Raw genomic sequence first — 20495 nt, forward strand, 5'->3', positions numbered from 1 at the left:
AAATAAAATACTATTTCTTTCTAGATCTCCTTTTTTGAAGGTCTGGTAAACCTAGGTGAGTCCCAATAAAGTGCTGTTTTAAAAAGTGGGTCCTGGTGCTAAAACGTTTGGGAACCACTGATACATTAGATTTGAGGTGAAATAGGATCAGTGAGTGGGTGTTTATGGAGCAAGAAAAATAGGGCTTGTGAGAGATGGAGATGAAGGATGCCTGAAAGAGCCTTCCACCAATCCCTGCCCTTGCTCTGCATTCACCCATCCTTTGCCCTTTCTGGCAATAAAAAACATCCTAAAAGAGTCCATACAACAGCCTAAACCACTGCTTTGGCAGACAACACAACTGCCCAGGCTAATCACCAATCAGCAGCAACCAGATAGGTGACAACACACGGCCAACACAAAGCTATGCCAGGCTCTGTGGCAATTCAGGTTTCTGGGCCCATGTGTGCGTGTGTTTACTGGGCTGCGAGCTGGCAGTGACAGCTCTGCTCCCTCCCACCCTCAGAGATTGGAAAGGAGCTGTTGCTGCCCCAGCTTTCTCCCTGAGTCCTGGTCCCCAAAGAGATCACAGAGGGCCCTGAGAGCAAACCTGATTGACTGTTGGGGAGGTTGCTACATGTGTTGTGGCAGTATAGAATTAGTCCAGTAAAGAAAACATGGGAGTCATGCAGCTTCTCTATGTAACTCACACATAAGAGGTTAAAAAAAAAAATGGAGTCATTGTGTTACTCTATATTTTCTTACCAGCCTACTTCTATGCTGCAGCTGCTGGAGGATCAGATCTGCCCCCATGGCTGACAAGGGCCCACCTATGGAGTCTGCCATTATCTATGCTCCTGCTTCCTGAAGACCCAGATAGCTCCTGAGCACACTGCACCTTTTGTTGCCCTCCACAACCCAGGGCAAAGAAAACAGTGTCTTTGTGTGGGCCTGCAGTCAAAAGAAAGATCTACTGGAATCACAAGAGAACACCCAGGCAAGTGATCCCTCCATTATTCTCAATCACAATTGCACATATAACTTTCAGTGTGCTAGTGTCTATAACTGACCTTTCTAGAACCTAGCCCTGGTTTCATGTGCATAGGTGGGTTCAGTGGCATTGCTAGGGGGGTGCGGGTGATGCAGGTGGTGCGGGCCACACCGAGTAACGTGCACGGGGGGGTGACACACACGGGGGGTGACACGCTAAAATTGCGGTGGATAGGAGTAATACTATCATGTTATATACTGTTGGATGTGTAATTTTCAGCAGAATGCAATGCAAAAAACCCAGAGTGAAATATCTCCTTTCTATCAAAAATTATGGTCAAAACACTGGAGAACAAAAAATGCATGGAGCCCTATGGGAAGTGAAACTGAGCCATATCGCGTGTTTACTCATGAGTAGGCGAACCTGCCTTAGTCCATCGGAAAGAGCAGGCTGAGAGGATCCAATGACACCAGAATGGTCCTGATCCAAGGAATGCAGCCCCCAAAAACACCTGAGAAGGTAGTCCCTCCCTCCAAGCAGACGACTATATTGAACCCTATGGAAAGCGAAACCAAGCCTCATGGTCGTGTTTATTCGCGAGTAAGCAAACGTGCCTTACTGGTGGTCAGGCCAGGCAAAGGAGAATGCGAAGCTGCCGGAATGGTCCTGATCTGATGGCTTGGGATCATTAGAAAAGGTATTGAGAACAAAACGGCTAATATTATAATGCCGTTGTACAAATCGATGGTAAGGCCACACTTGGAGTATTGTGTCCAGTTCTGGTCGCCGCATCTCAAAAAAGACATAGTGGAAATGGAAAAGGTGCAAAAGAGAGCGACTAAGATAATTTCGGGGCTGGGGCACCTTCCTTATGAGGAAAGGCTACGGCGTTTGGGCCTCTTCAGCCTAGAAAAGAGGCGCCTGATTGAGACATTCAAAATTATGCACGGGAAGGAAAGAGTGGATAGAGAGATGCTCTTTACACTCTCACATAACACCAGAACTAGGGAACATCCACTAAAATTGAGTGTTGGGAGAGTTAAAAGAGACAAAAGAAAATATTTCTTTACTCAGCATGTGGTTGGTCTGTGGAACTCCTTGCCACATGATGTGGTGATGGCGTCTGGCCTGGACGCCTTTAAAAGAGGATTGGACAAGTTTCTGGAGGAAAAAGCCATCACGGGTTACAAGCCATGATGTGTATGTGCAACCTCCTGATTTTTGAAATGGGCTATGTCAGAATGCCAGATGCAAGGGAGGGCACCAGGATGAGGTCTCTTGTTATCTGGTGTGCTCCCTGGGGCATTTGGTGGGCCGCTGTGAGATACAGGAAGCTGGACTAGATGGGCCTATGGCCTGATCCAGTGGGGCTGTTCTTATGAACTGGAGTTCAACAAATGCTCCAGAAGGCAGCTTCTCCCCTCCCCCCCCAAAAAGGATCAAAACAGGCTTCAGCTGATCAGGTGAACTTTTTTGAGACTTGTAAAGCCAGGTGGATCCTGTCAGTGATCTTGTTTAAACAGAAGTTCTTAAATTGAACTGGGCACTGGGTAGGGCTGAAAACCTTACTGGTTTTTTTTTTGGGGGGGGGTGTTATTGCAGGCAGGCTACAGAGGAAATTCACTTGGTGGAAAAGGGCTGGCTTCTGCTTATTTAATTGTTTTACTTTATACTTACTTATTTTAATTTGCCTGATAATGTTACTTCCACCATGACATCAGTTCTGGTGGGTCTTGGGCAGATTGTCATTCTAAAAAGTGGGTCCCGGTGCTAAAAGTTTGAGAACTGCTGCAATAAGTTGTTAGTAAGTTGACACCCCGGGGGGGGGGGTATGTGACACCACTAGTGACCGAAATCACTAAAATCTCAATTTAATACCATCATGCTATATATAAATCAATGCATAATTTCATGCACAATGTGTTCTATCTTTGTTCTATCCAAAGGTACAACCAAAAAACCAGTGGGGGCAGAGTGATGGTACATCACCACACCCACCACCTGGGGTGTTGCCCCGCCCACTGCATGGGGGGTGACGCACTGGCATCCCGCACAGAGTGACACAAACCCTAGTGATGCCACTGGGTGGGTTTCATGAATGAAGTCTTTTGGCAGACACATTTTTCAAAGGGAAATGATAATTGTAAACATTATTTCCTCTTTTTTTCCCCCAGAGCAGCAGGCAGGAGTTCAATTAATCCCCAGACTGGGATAGGACCCTCTGCTGGCCAATTTGCCTTTCAATCACATCCTGGACAAAGGTCACTCCAGTGCAAAATATGGAAGGAAGCGCCTTATATGGACCTGCCAGAGCAGATTTTAAGGGTGTGGTCTCAACCTCATAGTTCAGAAGCTGTCTTGGAGAAATTGCTGTACATGCTGCAGAAAAAAAGAGAAGCTCCCAATTGATGGAAACTGGGTTCCCCACTTCCTTCCACTTGCTTTGTCACAGACCAGTGATCAGCCTCTGACACATCCTACAAATACTGGGAATTTCCTTGTTCCCAGCTAGCTTATAAAAGGATACAGTAGGGAGAAACACAGCCCAGGACAAGAACAAAAGCTCAACCATGAGCTGTCTTTATATCTTTACAAGAACACAAGAGATTTTCATCATTCCTTTCCAGGTATGTTTCCATGTTTCCTTTCCATGTTATGATATAACATGATGCTAGTGGAGCTATGGGAAAAGATTTGTGAATGCTACAAAGAGGAGACAGTTAAGCCTATTATACTGTATGTGTGTAGTTTTCTTGTTCTTTGCACACATTGGTGTAGGGAGGAGAGAAGTCTGCAGCCAGAAAGGAGATTCTTACACCACCAGTACAATCTGGTATGAGATCAGAAGATATTCACAGGAATATTCACCCATTTCACTGGGTTCTCTGCTTCACAATGACACCCAAGGACAGACAAGGTCATGAACTCTTATCTCTTCACTTGCACAGATATCCGTGGTTGAAAAGCTTGCATGCTGGTGGTGTGTGTCTTGAGGCTACCACCTGAAATGTGGTAGCAAATAAATGATTATCAGTAACAAATTGAAGATCCACCAATTTGCTTCAGATTAGGGAGCTGCCACGGTTTTCTCAGTGGCATCATCATTTCATAGCTGTTCCAATGCACATGGCTGTACAGGATCCGTCCTAAATGGCTAAAGAAACAACACACGTTTTACACAGCACTTTTTCTAACATGCTAATTTCACATTGGTGCAATTTCTTTCAGGATAATGCATCCGTTCCCAATCGTCTTTCCTATCAATACTACCACTGGAAAAAAGTTGGAGAAATCTACCCCATGCAGGTGAGTATATACTGTACTGCATTTCTGTGACAAATAGCTGTTGTGCAGCAGTGTTGCAACACAGCCAAACACATGCAGATTGCTAGTTTCTTACTATTACTCTTACCATTTCTTACTATTCATATATGTGGTGGAAGGGGACAATGTATTCTTTCACATTGGTACTCAAAATCCATCACATTCTAAATGTCGTGATTTTCAGGGCTCTGATAAATGATGTCTGTAAGTTTCAGGTTGACAATGCTGATCACACTGGGTAGCTGAGGCACATGCAGGATGTACTTCATTGTGATTACGCCAACCTGTTCATTCATTGATTTTTCTCCTGCAATCCACAAGTTAGTTAGACCTGAAGACAGGCCTGTAGTCAGGATTCTAGAGGTGGGTGGGTGACTATTTTTCCAGGCTGGGCAATTATGTCGGATATATATACTAATGTGCAAAATGAGAGGATAAGTATGGAGAAACATCAAAGACATGTAAATCCAGGAAGTGGAAGCAGCAGCAGCAATTGCCCCAGCATAGGATCGGGCTGCAAGTGAAGGTACTGCAGACACACTTTGGAAAAATGTGTAGCTTGATGTTGCTTGCAGGAGCTTCTTGCTCCCTGATTTTATCTAGTGCTGAACTTACAAAATTTATTTGTAAATAAAACCAGTATTTCAAAGACACCTTAAGTCTTGAGTGATCTCTTCCCCAAAGGGAACTAGAACTCAGGTAGAGCTTCAGTCCCGAAATGTCTCACTGGCTGGGGAAGTGAGGGGTGAGCATCTAACACTGACTTTACTGTGAGCATTCCTGCTGGTCCACAGAGCATGACAGCATGCCTGCATTTATGCCGGAGAAGCAACAGGGAACAGAAGTCACAGAACCATCCAGATTCAGTCAAGGACAATGGGTGAAGTGTCAGAGAATGATAAAGCATTATGTATGCTTAAGATGCTATAAAAATGATTATCAATAACAAACTGAAGAGCCATCAATTTGCTTCAAATTGGGGGTTGCTTCAAAATCGCAGAGCTCCAGCTCCTTTCCTCTCCAGTTGAGTTATGTTTGCATGACACACAAGGAAATTGAAGAAGCAGGCGTGTTATCACCATCAGCTACAGCCTAGGCTGAGTGCGGGGGGGGGGGGGGAGTTTGAGCGAAAGAGGAAGGTTCATGCCTTGCTAGGCCACTTAACTTGCAGGCCTGTCTCTCCAGCTTCATTCCCTCACTAACCACAGGCTTTCTCTGCTGACCACAGCAAAGCCTACTGCAGTCAGACATTCATGCTAGCCCATCTCTAGAGGAGTTTGAGTAGGGAAGGCTGAGATCCTGCTAGGCTATTGGTCTTCGTTTGGCCTTCCCCTTGTGGTTATCCCTGAATAAGGAGAAAATGCTTTGGTAGCTTGACATGCAGCGCAATCCTATCTTGCTCTGGAACAGGCAGGCCAGGAGGCCTGCACTGTATCCAGCGCAAGACAGGGGCCCAGATAGTGGCTCAGCCGGAGCCAAGGGAAACTCTTACTTCTGGGTAAGACACCACAGACTCAGTGGGTCTCCTCAGACTTTGGAGGTGGCACAAGTTCAAGGAGAGCAGAGCAGCTTGCAGCTGCTCCACTCTGCTTGTGAACGGGGGCTAGGATCTGGCCCAGAGAACCAGTCCCATGTCACCATATCAGCATGGCCTTGTTTCTTTTCCATAAACACCTCTGCCTATCTCCTTATCATACCGAGCATGAATAATGCTGTTCACACACAGAGAAGCTAATTGTAATCATTTTTAAAAAATTAAAACTTTCAATATCATTATTGAGTGAAACTTTATCTTGGTCTGACATGGGTTCTGTTTTTTTCAGGTACAAAATACGATCTCAGAGCTTCTGCTGAGAGATTCTGCTTCCATGGGGTAGAGCCCACTCCAGTGCTGTTCAATCCAAGAGTGACTCCTTTTCTGTTTCTGGCTCTGGCTGTTTGCAGAGCCACTCAACTCAAGAAGACCTTCAGCAGAACAGAGGGCATTGCCACATCCTCATGCCTTCCCTGCAGCTGGAGGCTTTGCAGTTGTCCTGTAATGCAGAGTTACAGTGCAGGTATCCCCACCAAGTGGGGGCTATCTCAGGTGTTTCATTCTCCTGGAGCTAAGAACACATCCGCTAGAGAAAGAGGGATCCCACAGCACAGACATCATATCAGCTCACATCTGAAATGCAGATCCCTACTGCAACACTCACCAGATTCAGTGCTGCAAGCATAGATGCTTTATAGATAATTCAGAAAGCACAATGAAACCAGAACGATTGGTGCAGCTCTGCCAGGGTTGTAAGTCAGGCAGAAATGGAAGAAAAGGGTCAGGAGAGGTCACAACAGCACAGTAACAACTATGCAAAATTTTCAGATGGAGTGGGTCACTGCAGCTGTAGAAGAAGAACCTTGTCTGTCAGCCTCTACAGTTCAGTGTGCCATGGTTGGGAGGTGTCAAATGCTCCTGTAAAAAACAAAACTTCACATCCTGGGTGTACCCTGCCCCTGGGCATGTCATTTTTATTGTAAAATTGTCAATTCAGAAATAAACAATTATGAAATCTAGCCTATGAGAGTGTGAAATACATAGGTATGAGAAATAAGTAGTTATGAAATCTTACTGTGCAAGTGTTTACCACCATGACTAAATGTGCTGATGAGGACTGGGAACAGAAACCTTTTGTTCAACAGCAGAAAGTGATGAAAGAGTCTGAGTCATTTTCTAGTGTCCTTCACTTCTCCTGATCCAGATAGTTCCTCCTTGGGCAAGAAGCCTTTGGTAGATTGGCATCACTAGCGTCACTGAAGAAATCTGCTCTTCCCTTTTGGTTATACATTATTGCTGGGCAGCCCAATCCTAACTTGCAGTGGAACAGACAGGCTGGCGGGCCTGCGCTGTATCCAGAGCAAGTTTTGGGCTGCTCATGGGTCAGTTCAAGGTAAGGGGAGGCTTTGCCCTTGACCCTGGGGAGAGCCACAGCAGCCCCAATGGGGCTACTCAGATCTGCATCACCTAACGAGGTGGTGCAAATCCAAGCAGCCTGGAACTGCCCCAGGCCACCTGGGAACAAGGCTAGGATCAGGGATGAGTGCCAGATCCTGGCCTCGCTTCCCACTCCCCACTTGCCTGCCCCCAGGAGCACCTGCTGCCTGTCCTTCTGCCCAAAAATGCCTCCCTCTCTCCTCCTCCCTACACTGCCCCCCTGGCCCCAGTGCCAGCCGGGCTCAGCCAACGCAAACTCACCCAGTCTGGGGCCCACATCAGCATGGGGGCTCATTTTGGTGTCGCAAAAGTGCTTTATGGAACTTTCACGACAACATTGAGCCAGCGCAATGGATTTGCATCGGCCCAAGGGTGGATTGCACCCTTAAGTGTTTATGGGTAAAACCAAAGGTGATATAGAAGATCCATAATCAGGCTTTCTCCAAAGTTTATAGCAGCTGGAGTGTGTGTGAATCAGATCACGACTGTGGCAAGAGGGGGAGGAATCAAATCCTTCAATCCTGCACTGTTTTCCTGATTAACATTGTCCCCTGAAGCTGCTGTTCACTCCACATGGGGAAACAAGAATGATATGGGTGCCATTATGTTCTCATCTGTAGGGAAAATAGCAGCTAGAGGGAGGCTGTAGATGAAGTCAGGAAAAATGGCTTGAGGGGAGGGTAAAGTGGAATCCTTACCAAACATAGCAGCATGACTCCAATCTAAATCACGGATCACCTGCTCCCTCCTGCTGCTCTTCAATCAAAATGAAGAAGCAGGAGAGCTTGATCATGAATCTAAGAGTTTATTTTGCTCTGTTTATCTATTGAGGTAATCAAGGGTAAGAGTACATGAACCAGAGGTCATGTTTGAGTGACTGAGAGTGCAATCCTAAGGATGTGCTTGGCTGCCAAAAGTCCCTTGCGCTGGCCTGGGAGGGTCGCCATAAAGCACATTTGCACCTCTGTGTGAGTCGGCTGCGTTGGCACAGGAAAGCATGTTGGCCCATGGAAGCCAGCCTCTGCGCTGACCGAGACCAGTAAGTTTTTGCCAGCTGAGCTCAGCTGACACAGGAGTCTAGGGGTGTGTGGGGAAGGCGGGAAGACACATTTCGGGGTGGGGATAGGGCAGGCAACGGGTGGGTCCATGGGCTGGCAGGCAGTGAGCGAGAGGTGGGGCTGCCAGTTCCTGTGCAAGTTATTACTACATCAGGTTGATAGGTCACTCTCCCTCCCTTACCAGTTGCCCAGGCATTCTTGGTATTTAGCTGGCCCTCCTGATTGCTTTATAACTATGGCAGATTGGCACCCCACAAAGACCTGCAAAAACAGAGGGAGTCCCAGCAATAGAAAAGGGGTGATAATCTGAAAGTCAAACCAAACCAGATTTAATCCTAAAAGTTTGACATTTACGTGTTTTAAGCTACTATGCTCTTCATTAGGTAAATGGCCTGATAGGTGAAAAGCATATTTATCTTTCTTCCATTTGGCCAGTAATTAGTTCAGAGCATAAGAACTCAAAATGTGTACAAATAGGATTTTAGGGAAAAATGAGTTAATTTTCTGTGTCTCACCCCCAGTAGTAGCCTAAAACCATAACACTTAAAATAATTGCCTGGAATGTAATACAAGCAGTGAAGGAGTTTGATTAATGGGATAGGTACAGCTGTACCCTTTCCTTTATGTGTTGCAATATAATCAGGAGCAATGACCATTCTCTTATGGTCACTGGAAAGAAGGTATCAGAAGACACACAACATTTTTTTAAAGACTCTTATTTTAAGCAAACGTGGCTTGGCTGTAAGTGGACGAGTGCATCTTAAGGTGGGCTGGTCATGCTGTCTCCTGAATAGCTTAGAGCTCAAGGTTGACAGGAGGCACATTCATTTGGGATTCTCTTCAGCTGTCCTTTCGGTTCAAAGCTGAAGCTGCTTCTCCATCTGCTCTCTCAGTTTGTATTTCTGAATCTAAGATTGGAACATGGAGGAAAGGAGAAGAAAGGTTAATTTTGAACGTTTGTATATATGTATATAACAACTAAAGCTCCTAAAGGCTGGCACTCACCTTGCCCGATACAGTAAGTGGAAAATCCTTTACAAACACAATGTAACGGGGGATCTTGAAATGAGAAATCTGAAACAGAAAATCTAAGAGCTTAATAGGTTTGGAGAATTTCTGCCACAACTTACTTGTAGTTTTTGTGTTGTTAAGAGCAGGGCTCTAAACAAGCACATCTCATGTAAGTAGTACAAAATGAAACCTGATCTGGAATCAGATATTCACAGTGCTGGATAGTATTGGTACACTGATCCCTATGGAAATTTACCAACAGACACCATTAAAGAAGTGGCACTTCATTTTTTTGGCAGCAGCCGGGATAGGGGGGACCAGACAAGCACATATAATCATCTTGGAGCTCGTACCTTTCCTTTGCAAAATGCTTTGACTTCCTCCACTGTGCAATCTTCTCCAGCTTTCACCTTGATGGAAGCACAGATTTCCTCTCCCATTCTGTCATCTTTCACACCTACCACCTGAATGGGAGAAAAGGAACATATTGGACTTTGGAGGTGCCACTGCCTGTCTTCTTTTCTCAGCACTCATTAGGCTCTTGCCTTTCTCTGAAAGGCACTGGGGCACCGAGCCATAATGGTATGTCCGGGTGCAACGATGTCACGGTGCTGCAGCCCTGCACCCAGGGGCAGAGATATCATGACATCACATGACATCATTGCATGACTTCTGGGTTTTTCCTGGAGGAGGGGGCACTTGTTGTGGCCACTTCACGCACAGCATTCCTGGAAGCCTCCATGGGGAAGGAGCAGGGTGAGCAAAGCAGCTACAGCAAGCTCCTCCTCTGGAGAGAGCCTGGAGGTAGACTGCAGTCACTTCTGGGTTCTCCAAGGCGAAGGGGGTGTTCACTGTGAAGTGGTTGCAGCAAGCACCTCTTCCTGCTCCAGAGACAGTTTAGAGCAGGTGCTTGCTGTGGTCGATTTGCACGCCATGTTTGTTTTTCTGCAGTGGCTAGCGGCCTTTGAGGGAGAAGGACTGTGGTGTGTGAAGCAACAGCAGTAAGTGCATCCTCCATGGTCAGAGCTGGGGGGGGCAGTCATGTGCCCCTGCTTGGCAGAGCAATTCGTTATGGCTCTGATGGGGCCACATGGCATCCATTGAAGGCCTAGCATCTTAAAGAGTTTATTTACACAAGCTGCAGAAAGTAGGGGCTCCTCAAGCCCTGCCTCACATCCTTCTCACCTGTACCTCCTGAATCTTAGGGTGGGTGTGTAGAAACTGTTCAAGCTCTGCTGGGTATATGTTCTCTCCTCCACGGATAATCATGTCTCTGCAACGACCTACAATCCTGCAGTAGCCATGCTCATCAAGAACAGCAATATCCCTGGAATGATATTTTCAGTTATCAGAACTGTTATCCTAGTCTGAAAAAATCATGCCACCAGACTTCCCACTAAAATGCCCAGTGTTTTCAGACTGTGACACTGCAATACACTTCTCTAAATGGGAAAGTGTGAGCAGGACTCTGTGAATTCTAAATCACAAAAGACTAGGTTCTGTAGTTTGGCAAAACAGCACATGGTGGTGTGACACATACCAGGGAACAAAGGAGATGTTTGGGTGCTGCTTTGCTGTAGTGCTATCCTGTGGTCAGAAGTACATGAGCAAATACTGCAACCACATGGGAAGGCTGATTGCTCGGATTTTTTTTCAGTGGATCACCATCTTGGATGTCAGTGATCAAATGGGAAAAACCTAAGCAATTAGCCCCATCCATGAGGCTCTAGTATCCACACATATTCTAAAGTCAATGAGATAGCACCACAGACAACTGACCCAATTGCAGGTCCATATCTATGTGCTAAGGAGGCCAAGCTGGCCATTGAACCTGGGATGGACATGCTACAGGCTAGCCATTCTGGTGAAGCTGATCAATCCTGATTTTTCTAGTTCAGCCTTTCAAAAATGCTATATAAAAATGCATAATAAAATGATTATTTTTTTCTTCATTATTACAAATAGGGGTCAGAAGTGAACAGTTGTTGGTTTGCCCAAGAGCTCCAGTTAAATTTGCAGTTCTGATGGAATGTTAGCCCACCTTTCCACCCAACATTCCACCCACCCAACATTCCACACTGATTTCCTAAAAACTTGCTCAATGAACTTTGTCTCCTTCCCCAACTTACCCAGTCTTGTACCATTTTTCATCATTAAGCACCTCACTGGTTTTGTTGGGGTCTGCCCAGTATCCCAGCATGACACAGTAGCCCCGGATCTGAAGTTCTCCTGGGGTATTGAGTGGAAGGATCTCTCCTGTGTTGGGATCCTCAATCTTTGCCTGTAACACAGAAGAAACAGAAGCTCTAAATATAGGCTGAGTGGGGACAAGTCACCAGTGGGGTGGAAAAAGATAGCAGTTGTTGAAAATTGTAACACTGTGACAACAAGAGACGACAATGATATCAGTCACCTCTGTGTGAGAAACAATGCATCCCACAGTCTCTGTCTTCTGGGAAAGGTTGTCTTGGGGAAACCCCATGAAAGTGACTGGGCTGTTTTCTGTAGTTCCATAAGCAACCTGCAAATACATAGCAAAAGAAACCAAAGCAATGAGAGAAACCAAGCCAACAATTTTTTTTAACACAAGTGAAACTAGCATAGAGAAAAGGAAAGGACACTTTCTGACATGTATAGGATTTTTTTCAGTGACAATGCCAAGTAAATCTGCCATTTGCAGAGAGAATTACTTCACGGTAGCCACAATGGAATTAAATTTCCTCAATCCCTCCAATTCCACATACTAAGGGAAAATAACCGACACATACTTGAATAATTTAATTTGCTGATTTCATCCTGCTTTCAGTATTTCAACTGCTGTAGATTTTGTTTCCTTCTAAGGCCTGGACTTGTGAAGAAAAAGAAGTCAGGCAGTACCAGGGAACAAAGAACTCCAGAAGTAGGAAGGAGCTGCAGAGGGAAGCATTTTAAGATTTACAGATTCTGGTGTAGATGGAGAAGGATCTGGGAGTGCCAAGAGATCTATGCACATCCCTTTCTATCTCACAAGAGTTCTGAGGAGATCTGTTAGAGATGGGCAGACAGGGATGGTGTGTCATGGTGGGCCTGTTCACATGTAGCTTTAGAACATCCAGTATCCATGCAGTGGGACCCAGAAGTATATCCCATCAGGAGAATAGCCTTTTCTCACTTTCTTCCACAAAACACAAAGCAGCATATAAAAACCAAAAGAATGCATGCCCAGCAATGGTTCTGATAGCCACAGATGGTTGGTTTTGGTTCTGCCACTTTTTTATGCACAGAAAGCAAATGAGACCTATTTCTGTGGAACATGTTCCTCATCTGCATTTTGCTTTTCTTGAGGAACCAAGAGGAAGCTATTCTTCAAGCTAGAGCTCACTGGTTTGGCTGTTTTGCTACGCATTCATGGGGTTGTGGGCTCAAATAAGAGCCCCAAGGGGAATCTGGCACTATGTAAAATTTAGAACAGGGCAGAATGAATTTCTCAGAGCAAAGACAACCAATTCACAAATCTATACAAACACAAACAGAACAAAACTCGCCTTTTCAAATTAAAAAAAACAGGTGAGATCAGAACAAGCCTGTTTGTGGGAATCCTCCATTTTGCAAAGGCTTGCAAAAGCATTCTCGAAGAGAAGAGAATTCTCTTGGATGTCACATCATTTGGGGGAAATGTTGAGGGCCAGTTCACAACAGTGCTAAGAGTCCCATTCCTGGCTTGGATCCTTCAAAGGTTCTCCTTGACTGAATGTCATATTTCCTTGACAATATTTATTAAAAGTTGCACAGTCCTCACCTACAGATGGATGGTTCTAAAGGCTAGACTCATGCTTGCATTTCATAATTTAGGTCTGGAAAAATCTATGGGTCTCCTTTAGTTTGAAGGAGGCCACAGGGAAGATAATCATATAGTGGGCTGAAAATAAGTTTAAACCACAGCTATTTAGCAAATGGACCATGTCATTCAGTGGACTTACCAAGAATCATTTTAAATATTGCTGCATTGCTGTTTATTTTGAGTGACAAGTGATTCTTTCTTGAGGAACTCTGAGCCCCTGGCTAAACTGAGAATAAGAAGCATCTTAGCAAAACCGTTTTGAATCTAAACACCGTTATAGAAACTGTTTTGCTAAATAATGTTTAAACACTAGCCAGTGTATGCTTGTGCACAAAGTTTTCAAAATAGAATGAAACAAGTCTGGAGTCTTAGAAAGTGGCAATTTGAAGGCATCTGGATTCAGTGGGCAGAGCTGGTCACAAATTCCTGGCTCTATCACTGTGTCTTTCTGCTGGTAGAAAACTCCTCCAGATATATCCTGAGGTAGTGCATACATATTTTTCTCTGTAAAGGGAAACCCTACCAGCCTATTTGTAAAGCAGGCCTATTGCAAGCAAACACACACACACACAGATATATATACCTCTGATGGATGGGTTTCCTCAGCCAGTGCTCAGCCTGTCCTATCCCTGATGTGAAACATGCAAGGATCTATATCCAAAGATATGAATTGTGAAGGAAATTTCAAGATGGTCAGAAAGGAAGAAAGCAGGAGATGCATCATGGGTTCTTTAGGATGAGAAGCAACAGCCCTTGTAGGACTGTCCTGCACTATTAAACTACTGCTGCCTCTGGATTTTGAACAAGGAACTGGAGTGGGCCCAATCTGCATGGTGCAGATGCCATGAGCAGCAGGTGCAAACATGAACAATGACATCATTATCAGGTGGCATGGACCACCAGGTGCATCTGCTTGGGCCAGCATAGCTATACCTGCACCATTCAGCAATGACAGGAGATGACCCTGCTGTCACCTAGGCCCAGCCCGGGTGGCCTGGAATTCCTCAGGAGCAGGGGTCTCCTCAGGGTTAGGGGCCTCCTCAGGAGCAAGACCTAAGCACTGTCAGGACTGGGGTCCCAGGCAAGACACCTCCCTGGGAGTAGGACCTAGTGCCTCCTGGGAGCAGCCAGCAGTCACGTGGGCAGAAGGGGTGGGGCTGGCCCAGCCCAAGGCTGGCTTCATAAGGAGGCTGGACAGCCCAGAAAGAGGTTATTGCTCTCCAGTTGGGAGCAGGGTCAAAGGGAAGGCCAGAGGGGGTGACCACCCCGGCCTTATGCAGGCGATCCAGGCCCCGAAGGGAACTTTACTTACCTTGGCCCTGGAGAGGGGGGCTGGGAACTCCCCAATCCTAGGCCCACCTGGGCCCTGGGGATGACAGCAAGAGAGTGAGGTTGCAGAACAAAGGACCCGGTACAGACTACCTCCAGGGGAGGCCAGCTGATCGAGGGGCAAGCCTGGAAGTACCGGGGGCCCTCCTGAGGACAGCTAAGCTGACCCCAGACAACAGCACTGCAGCCCTCGGGAATCCATACCCCTGGCCGACAGGCACCATCCAGAGAGCTCTGCCTGAAACCTCAAGGTGTCGGGAAGGAGCAGGGAAAGAGCCTATCATGCGCCAACGCCACGAGTCTGTGTAAGGCAACAGGGCCTGTGATGTAACAGGCCCCATGAATGTCAAGAGTTTGATGCGAGTAAACCATCTGTGCAAAACAGCTGTGTCTGCCTCCCATCCTTCTTTCTGCCAGTGACCAACTTGCCTGGACAGGGTAAGCTCCCTGCGCTCGGTTGCACTCCAAGGGGCAGGGTCTCTGCCCGCCATGGACATTACACCTGCCCCCAGCCAGCCACTGCTCAGCAGCAGTCTAGAAGCATGATGTAAACCCCTGAACACACCATTTCTGGGTGTGATTTGTAAGTGCTGGAAAAGAGGTAAAATTAAGGCCTTTGTTGCAGAGAAAGTTTCTGTGAAGCTTGAAAATTCTTGAAACATTACACAAATCTATATCCTGGGGATTAGAGCAGCACAGAAATAAACTAATATGTATCTCTTCAGCTGACAACAGTCCTGTTGTACAGGCTTCAAATCAATTGGTTAACTCCACAACTATCCTCTGTAGCCTGGCACAATTTCCTAATGGTTGTACTCCAAAGTGTTGTGCTCCCCCTGCTGGCTATAAAACAAAAGCCAGTCTCTCTTTATTACTAGGCCTGTATTTATGCCAACAGGACACAAATAACATTTATATGAACAGCCACGTTTAAATTCCTTTCAAAAATACCAGGGAGAAAATAGAGCAATGTTGGCTTGAGAGAAAAGGGCAAAACTGGCCAGAAAACAAGAGTACTTTCTGAACTTCAAAGACAATGTGACAAACAGTAGGGAATAAAATAATAAACCAAAGGAAGTACTGTACTCAGAGAGAAGGAGCCAGCTGCTGATCCCTATCCCTTTTTGCCCTATGGGGATGGATTTAATTATACCTCTAATAACATTGGGTATTTTGTCTAGACTCAAAATCACTACTGATGCTTTTTCCAGACCCTCCCTTGGCAATTTTTTCCAGATTCCTCCGTGCTTTTGTCCTCATCTGCTTGGTACAAAAACAGCTCATAGCCCTGTACCTTTAAGGGTTTGTGGGAGTGTGTACAAGACCCCAGTGGTTATGCCCCTTACCCTAAATATGAAATCACTGAGTCAGATTTTTGAAGATAATGTTTTGCAGATCCAGGCGTGCTCAAACCCGACAGAAAGGGGGCTTGCCAGGCTCAAACCTGCATGGAAGCTTCAGCCTCTCACCTAGAGGATCTCCCCTCTAGTACCAGATAGGCCGGATAGGCCTGAGGAGGAAGTGATGAGGAAAAGTCCTATGTATGTGCTCAGAGGGATTTTCATATTTATCAGTATTACTTCATATGTTCTACAGCTGAGCCTCTAGTTCTGAAAACAGGCTCCAGGTCGAGTCCCAGTGGACCCCAAGCCCACGGATTTGACTCAGCACAAATGGCCTCTGCAAATCAGAAGGAATGTGCTGATCCCTTGGAGAAGGGGAAAAATGCATCCCTTTAAAATCCAGTAGCCTCCTTAATATGAGCGAGAGCGAGAGCGAGAGCGAGAGCGAGAGCGAGCGCGAGAGCGAGAGCGAGAGCGAGCGAGCAGCTGGCTGACAATCCATCACTCCTTCTCTCTCCAAGGGACCCCTCCCTTCCCCCTGAGCACTGAAAGAAAGGTGATCACTTTGCATTGGTGAAGGGAGGGGCTGAGTGAGGCTTTTGGAGGATGACTGATCAATGGATTGTCTTCTTAAGGACTCTTATCTTACATCACAAAGGTCATCAGGGCTGTTTTTAAATCACAGGAGCAAAGAAACTTTGTTTTTTAAATTAATTTGCTATAATGGAAATCACTATATTGGATGGTTTTTTTGTTTTTTAAATTGATTTGCTATAGTGCAAATCACTATACTGGATCGTTTTTTTGCCATCCAGGTGAGTGCTTGGAACAAACCCACTGAATAATGAGGCTCAACCTGTAGTACTTTATTTTGTCTATCCTAAATTTGTCCCCAATCAATTTCACTATAGGACGAATACTAGAATTCTAGTACTATAGGAAAGGGAGAAAACTACTGTCTGTCCATTGCACCATACCATGCAGGGTTTTGTAAACCTCTATCTTTGTTTATCAGTGCTGACGCCTTTCCTCATAAAGAAGGCATTCCAACTCCTGGATCATCTTGGTTGCCCTTTTCTGAATCTTTTACCGTTTTGCAATAATAGGTCCATAACCAAACTTCTCTTTTCTGGCCCTTCAACTGAATAAGGCAAAATGGAAAGATGTGTCAAATGTACAGTTGCTTTGTCCAGGCAGAAACAATTGAATTTTTGGATATTACCAGGGTATTCATAAATGGATACAAATAAAGTAGTGCCTGGGAGTGGTACCACAATATTAACATCACATTATCACCCACAAAGAAATGGTTGCAAGACCTGGTGTAAAAGCACTGATATAGCTACCTTGCTGAAGCTGAGTGGATCTAGATCTGGTCACTGCCTGAATGGGTAAGTACCTAGGAACCCCATTCAAGTCTCATATTTCATGATGGAAGAAAGGAATAATACAAATGTTATAAATAAGTAGGATATTGTAAAATCTGGTATAGTTCTGGTGTATGCCTTTTGTTAAAATTCCTCATTAAGGCCCAAATCCTAACCAACTTGCCAGCACTAACATAGCTGTACTAATAAGGCATGTGCTGCATCCTGCAGTTGGGTGGCTGTCACAGAGGCCTTCTCAGGGTTAGGGAATGTTTGTTTCCTTACCTTGGGGGTGCTCAAAAGTTGGTTAGGATTGTGCTCTAAGTAGTTTTGTTGATCCTTTCCACATTTACAACCCCAAGATGACACAAAAAGTGGTGTAAGAACAAATTTTTAAAACTTTTTAATATCTAGTGCAGTGGTTTTCTAATTTTTAGCACCAAGACCCACTTTTTAGAGTGAGAATCTATCAGGACCCACTGGAAGTGATGTCATGACCAGAAGTGACATAATCAAGCAGGAAAAATTTTTAACAATCCTAGGCTGAAACCCTACTCACAATTACCCAGGAGTAGGTCCCATTTACTATCATTGTTAAAAACATATACATAGGGCAGAAGGTCTGGTCTAGAGGGCTGAGCCTCCATTTGCCTGAAGATAACATCCGAAGGTCGCAAGTTCGAGGCCACCGGCACCGTGCGACCTTGAAGCAGCTGACAAGCTGAGCCGAGCTATTCCATCTGCTCTGAGAGTGGGAGGATGGAGGCCAGAATGTGCGGCCAGATCAAGAAAGAAACACCTGAATGTTGTGGTTTCTTGAAAGATAGAAACCTTCTTTCAAATTGTAAAAATCCCTACGGTGATTTAAATTGCCTGCCTATGTAAACCGCCTTGAATAAAGTCTAAGGAGAAATCTGAGGATCAAGAAAGGCGGTATAGAAATACCTGTATTATTATATTATTATAGTAGCCTGTTAAAGTACAGATCTGTAAAATTTCCCCAAATGTAATTACATACCATCCGAAATTGGGTTCCGACCCACAGTTTGAGAAACACTGAGAAACATGGTATGTTGTGTGCCTTGCACTAGAAGAATGAGCTCACAAAGAACCACTTTAGGGAAGAAATTAGTGTATGGAGCATAAGCAGACGTATTTCATACAGACCAATCTCAGGGTCAATCTAGGCTAGTATCTGTATGATTTGCACAATCAAACAGATTAGTGAGTCTGTGTGAAAAAGCAGAATTACGCATAAAGTATTTGAACTGAACTTGAATTCAGTAGTGTTGAGGCTGGCGCTTGGGCTGGGGTGATGTGATGATGCCATCATGTCACCCCCTTGCTCCTAGAATGGCTTTGATGGCTCAGATTTGAAGCCAAATGGAGATGGGGGGGGCACATGGACCCCTCGGTGCTCTGATTGCTGCTCTGAGAACTCTAGTGGTGAGTGGTGTGCACCTCCCCACAGAGAACATCCAGAGCACTGTGGGGGGTATCCCGCCCCAGCTGCCCCACCCATGCTATACTACTGCCTGAATCATAAATAGTTTTGAAGTTTTGTCTCTAGAGAAGAATAGCTACATGATCTTTTCAACAGCAGATGCCAATGGTCTTCATGCAGACCATTTGAAAAATAGCAACCCACTGTACCTGGCCAGACCACCAAGAATCAAGAGCTGTTTTCTGCAGTGCTGAAAACCAACCTCCTGTTATTTTTCTGCCTTGGTGGCCTGGAACTAAATCTTCTTTCCAGAATGATTAGCATTCTTGTGGGCCATAAGTATTTCTCCAGTTCTGCTTAAGTTTCAGAAGCATCACTTGGCAGCCATCACAGAGAGGCATGTGGCATCGACTTTTATCACTGCCTTCAAAAAACACACCACTAAGTAACTAACTTATTGTCTTCCACAGGGAGGAAGAAAGACAATTCTGCAGAGGGTTGAGAAGGGAAAGTCACTTGCCAGATGGGCAATGGAACCTTCTCGGAGGGACAGAACTGCAGGAAACAATGGAGCTAGAGAGTGAATTCTCTGACCTGCTGGTGTCCTGTAAGAAAGTAAACCAGGAAAAATGGCTTTAATAAGTGCCATTAAGGGCACAGCAATTGCAGTCCTGGCCCCAGGGCCACCTGGGGGCAGACGACCACAAAATGCCAACCGACCCCACCCCAAAAATGGCACTTCCTGTTTTCATGGAAAACCAGAAGTACCGTTTAAAGGCATTTTGAAGGCCTAAGAAGGCTTTCTAGTGGTAAGGGAGGCCAAGGGCAGCCTCCCTGACCCCCAGAAATGCTGAAAAACTGCACTTCCATTGAAAACCAGAAATGTCATTTTTTCGCTATTTTTAAAGACCTCAGAAGGCCTTCTGGGGGCCACACTTGCCACAGGCAACCTCCCCAGCTCTTAAAAGGCCTTCCAAGGCCTCAAAATGGGCCTGAATTCGGGGGGAAACGGCAGCGGGGAAAGGGTTGCAGTGCTGCCCCTCCCACAGGATGCCACTTGGGGTATTTGCCTCCCTGACCTTCCAGGTACACCAGTGAGGCATACAGACCAGTACCACCTCCCCCATTTCACAAAGGTGTTCTCTTGTCCTGATACAAGTCATTGATTTTAAAAACCATTATTTGCTACTACAGCATTTTCTCCATTAGGGCTAGCTGTTGAAGCAAACATTGAACAATTCCATAAATCACTACAATCTCCTAGGAAGCCTAGATAATCTGAATATCTTTAGGGTAGAAAGAGGCCCATTTCATTGCATGACAGTCCCATCTAATCTATCCTTGTACACCAACAATAGTGTGGGAAGAGTAGTGAATTGTTTCAATGTATGCCTCCAAACCACTGTTTCATGTTGTTGTTTACTGGCTTCAGCCACCAATCCTGATTCACACCAGATGTGGAAATCCAGATTTTAACTTTTTATTCAGATAGGGATGCTTTAGGCAGTTGCACATGTATGACATTCAAGTTAACTTTGAATGAAATAAAAACACAGGGTGTGGTAATAAGGGCCACCTACATCCAAAACTAGCCAAGCAAAAACAACCCCTTAACACTAAATCTGTATTCATGATGTTTTGGAAATGGTGCATTTATTTATTTAGCCCACAAAGGCCTCTGTGGAGAAGGATGGGGAGCCCGAGCCTCATAAATTATTAGCCACTTGATTTTCACACTTTGTACAGCAGCAAATGTTTACAGAACTGTTAATCAATTAAGAAAGAGGAGCTAGCAGGATAACCCTACCTCTTCTGGGATGTCTTACTGGCACTGGCCCCAGGGGACCTCCTAGCTGAA

At 45.3% G+C, this 20495-nt stretch overlaps 1 protein-coding gene and 1 long non-coding RNA gene across 2 annotated transcripts in view; one reads left to right on the top strand and one right to left on the bottom strand.

Annotated features, from left to right (window-relative positions):
- The first annotated feature begins 3259 nt into the window (after positions 1-3259).
- Positions 3260-6847, top strand: LOC136639976 (uncharacterized). Its single transcript, XR_010793748.1, has 3 exons — positions 3260-3597; positions 4199-4276; positions 6118-6847. It is a non-coding gene; the product is annotated as an uncharacterized lncRNA (long non-coding RNA).
- ACSF2 (acyl-CoA synthetase family member 2) overlaps positions 6772-20495 on the bottom strand; it is a 70339-nt gene continuing 56615 nt past the window's right edge. The window contains exons 11-16 of the mRNA XM_066614722.1: positions 11748-11855; positions 11464-11615; positions 10520-10661; positions 9688-9798; positions 9329-9397; positions 6772-9231 (exon numbers count right to left, since the gene is read on the bottom strand). Coding sequence (XP_066470819.1) covers positions 9181-9231; positions 9329-9397; positions 9688-9798; positions 10520-10661; positions 11464-11615; positions 11748-11855 — 633 coding nt within the window. The 3' untranslated portion in view covers positions 6772-9180. The remainder of the gene's footprint in view (positions 9232-9328; positions 9398-9687; positions 9799-10519; positions 10662-11463; positions 11616-11747; positions 11856-20495) is intronic.

The sequence above is a fragment of the Tiliqua scincoides genome, chromosome 2 (assembly GCF_035046505.1).
Source record: "Tiliqua scincoides isolate rTilSci1 chromosome 2, rTilSci1.hap2, whole genome shotgun sequence".
Taxonomy (NCBI): Eukaryota; Metazoa; Chordata; class Lepidosauria; order Squamata; family Scincidae; genus Tiliqua; species Tiliqua scincoides.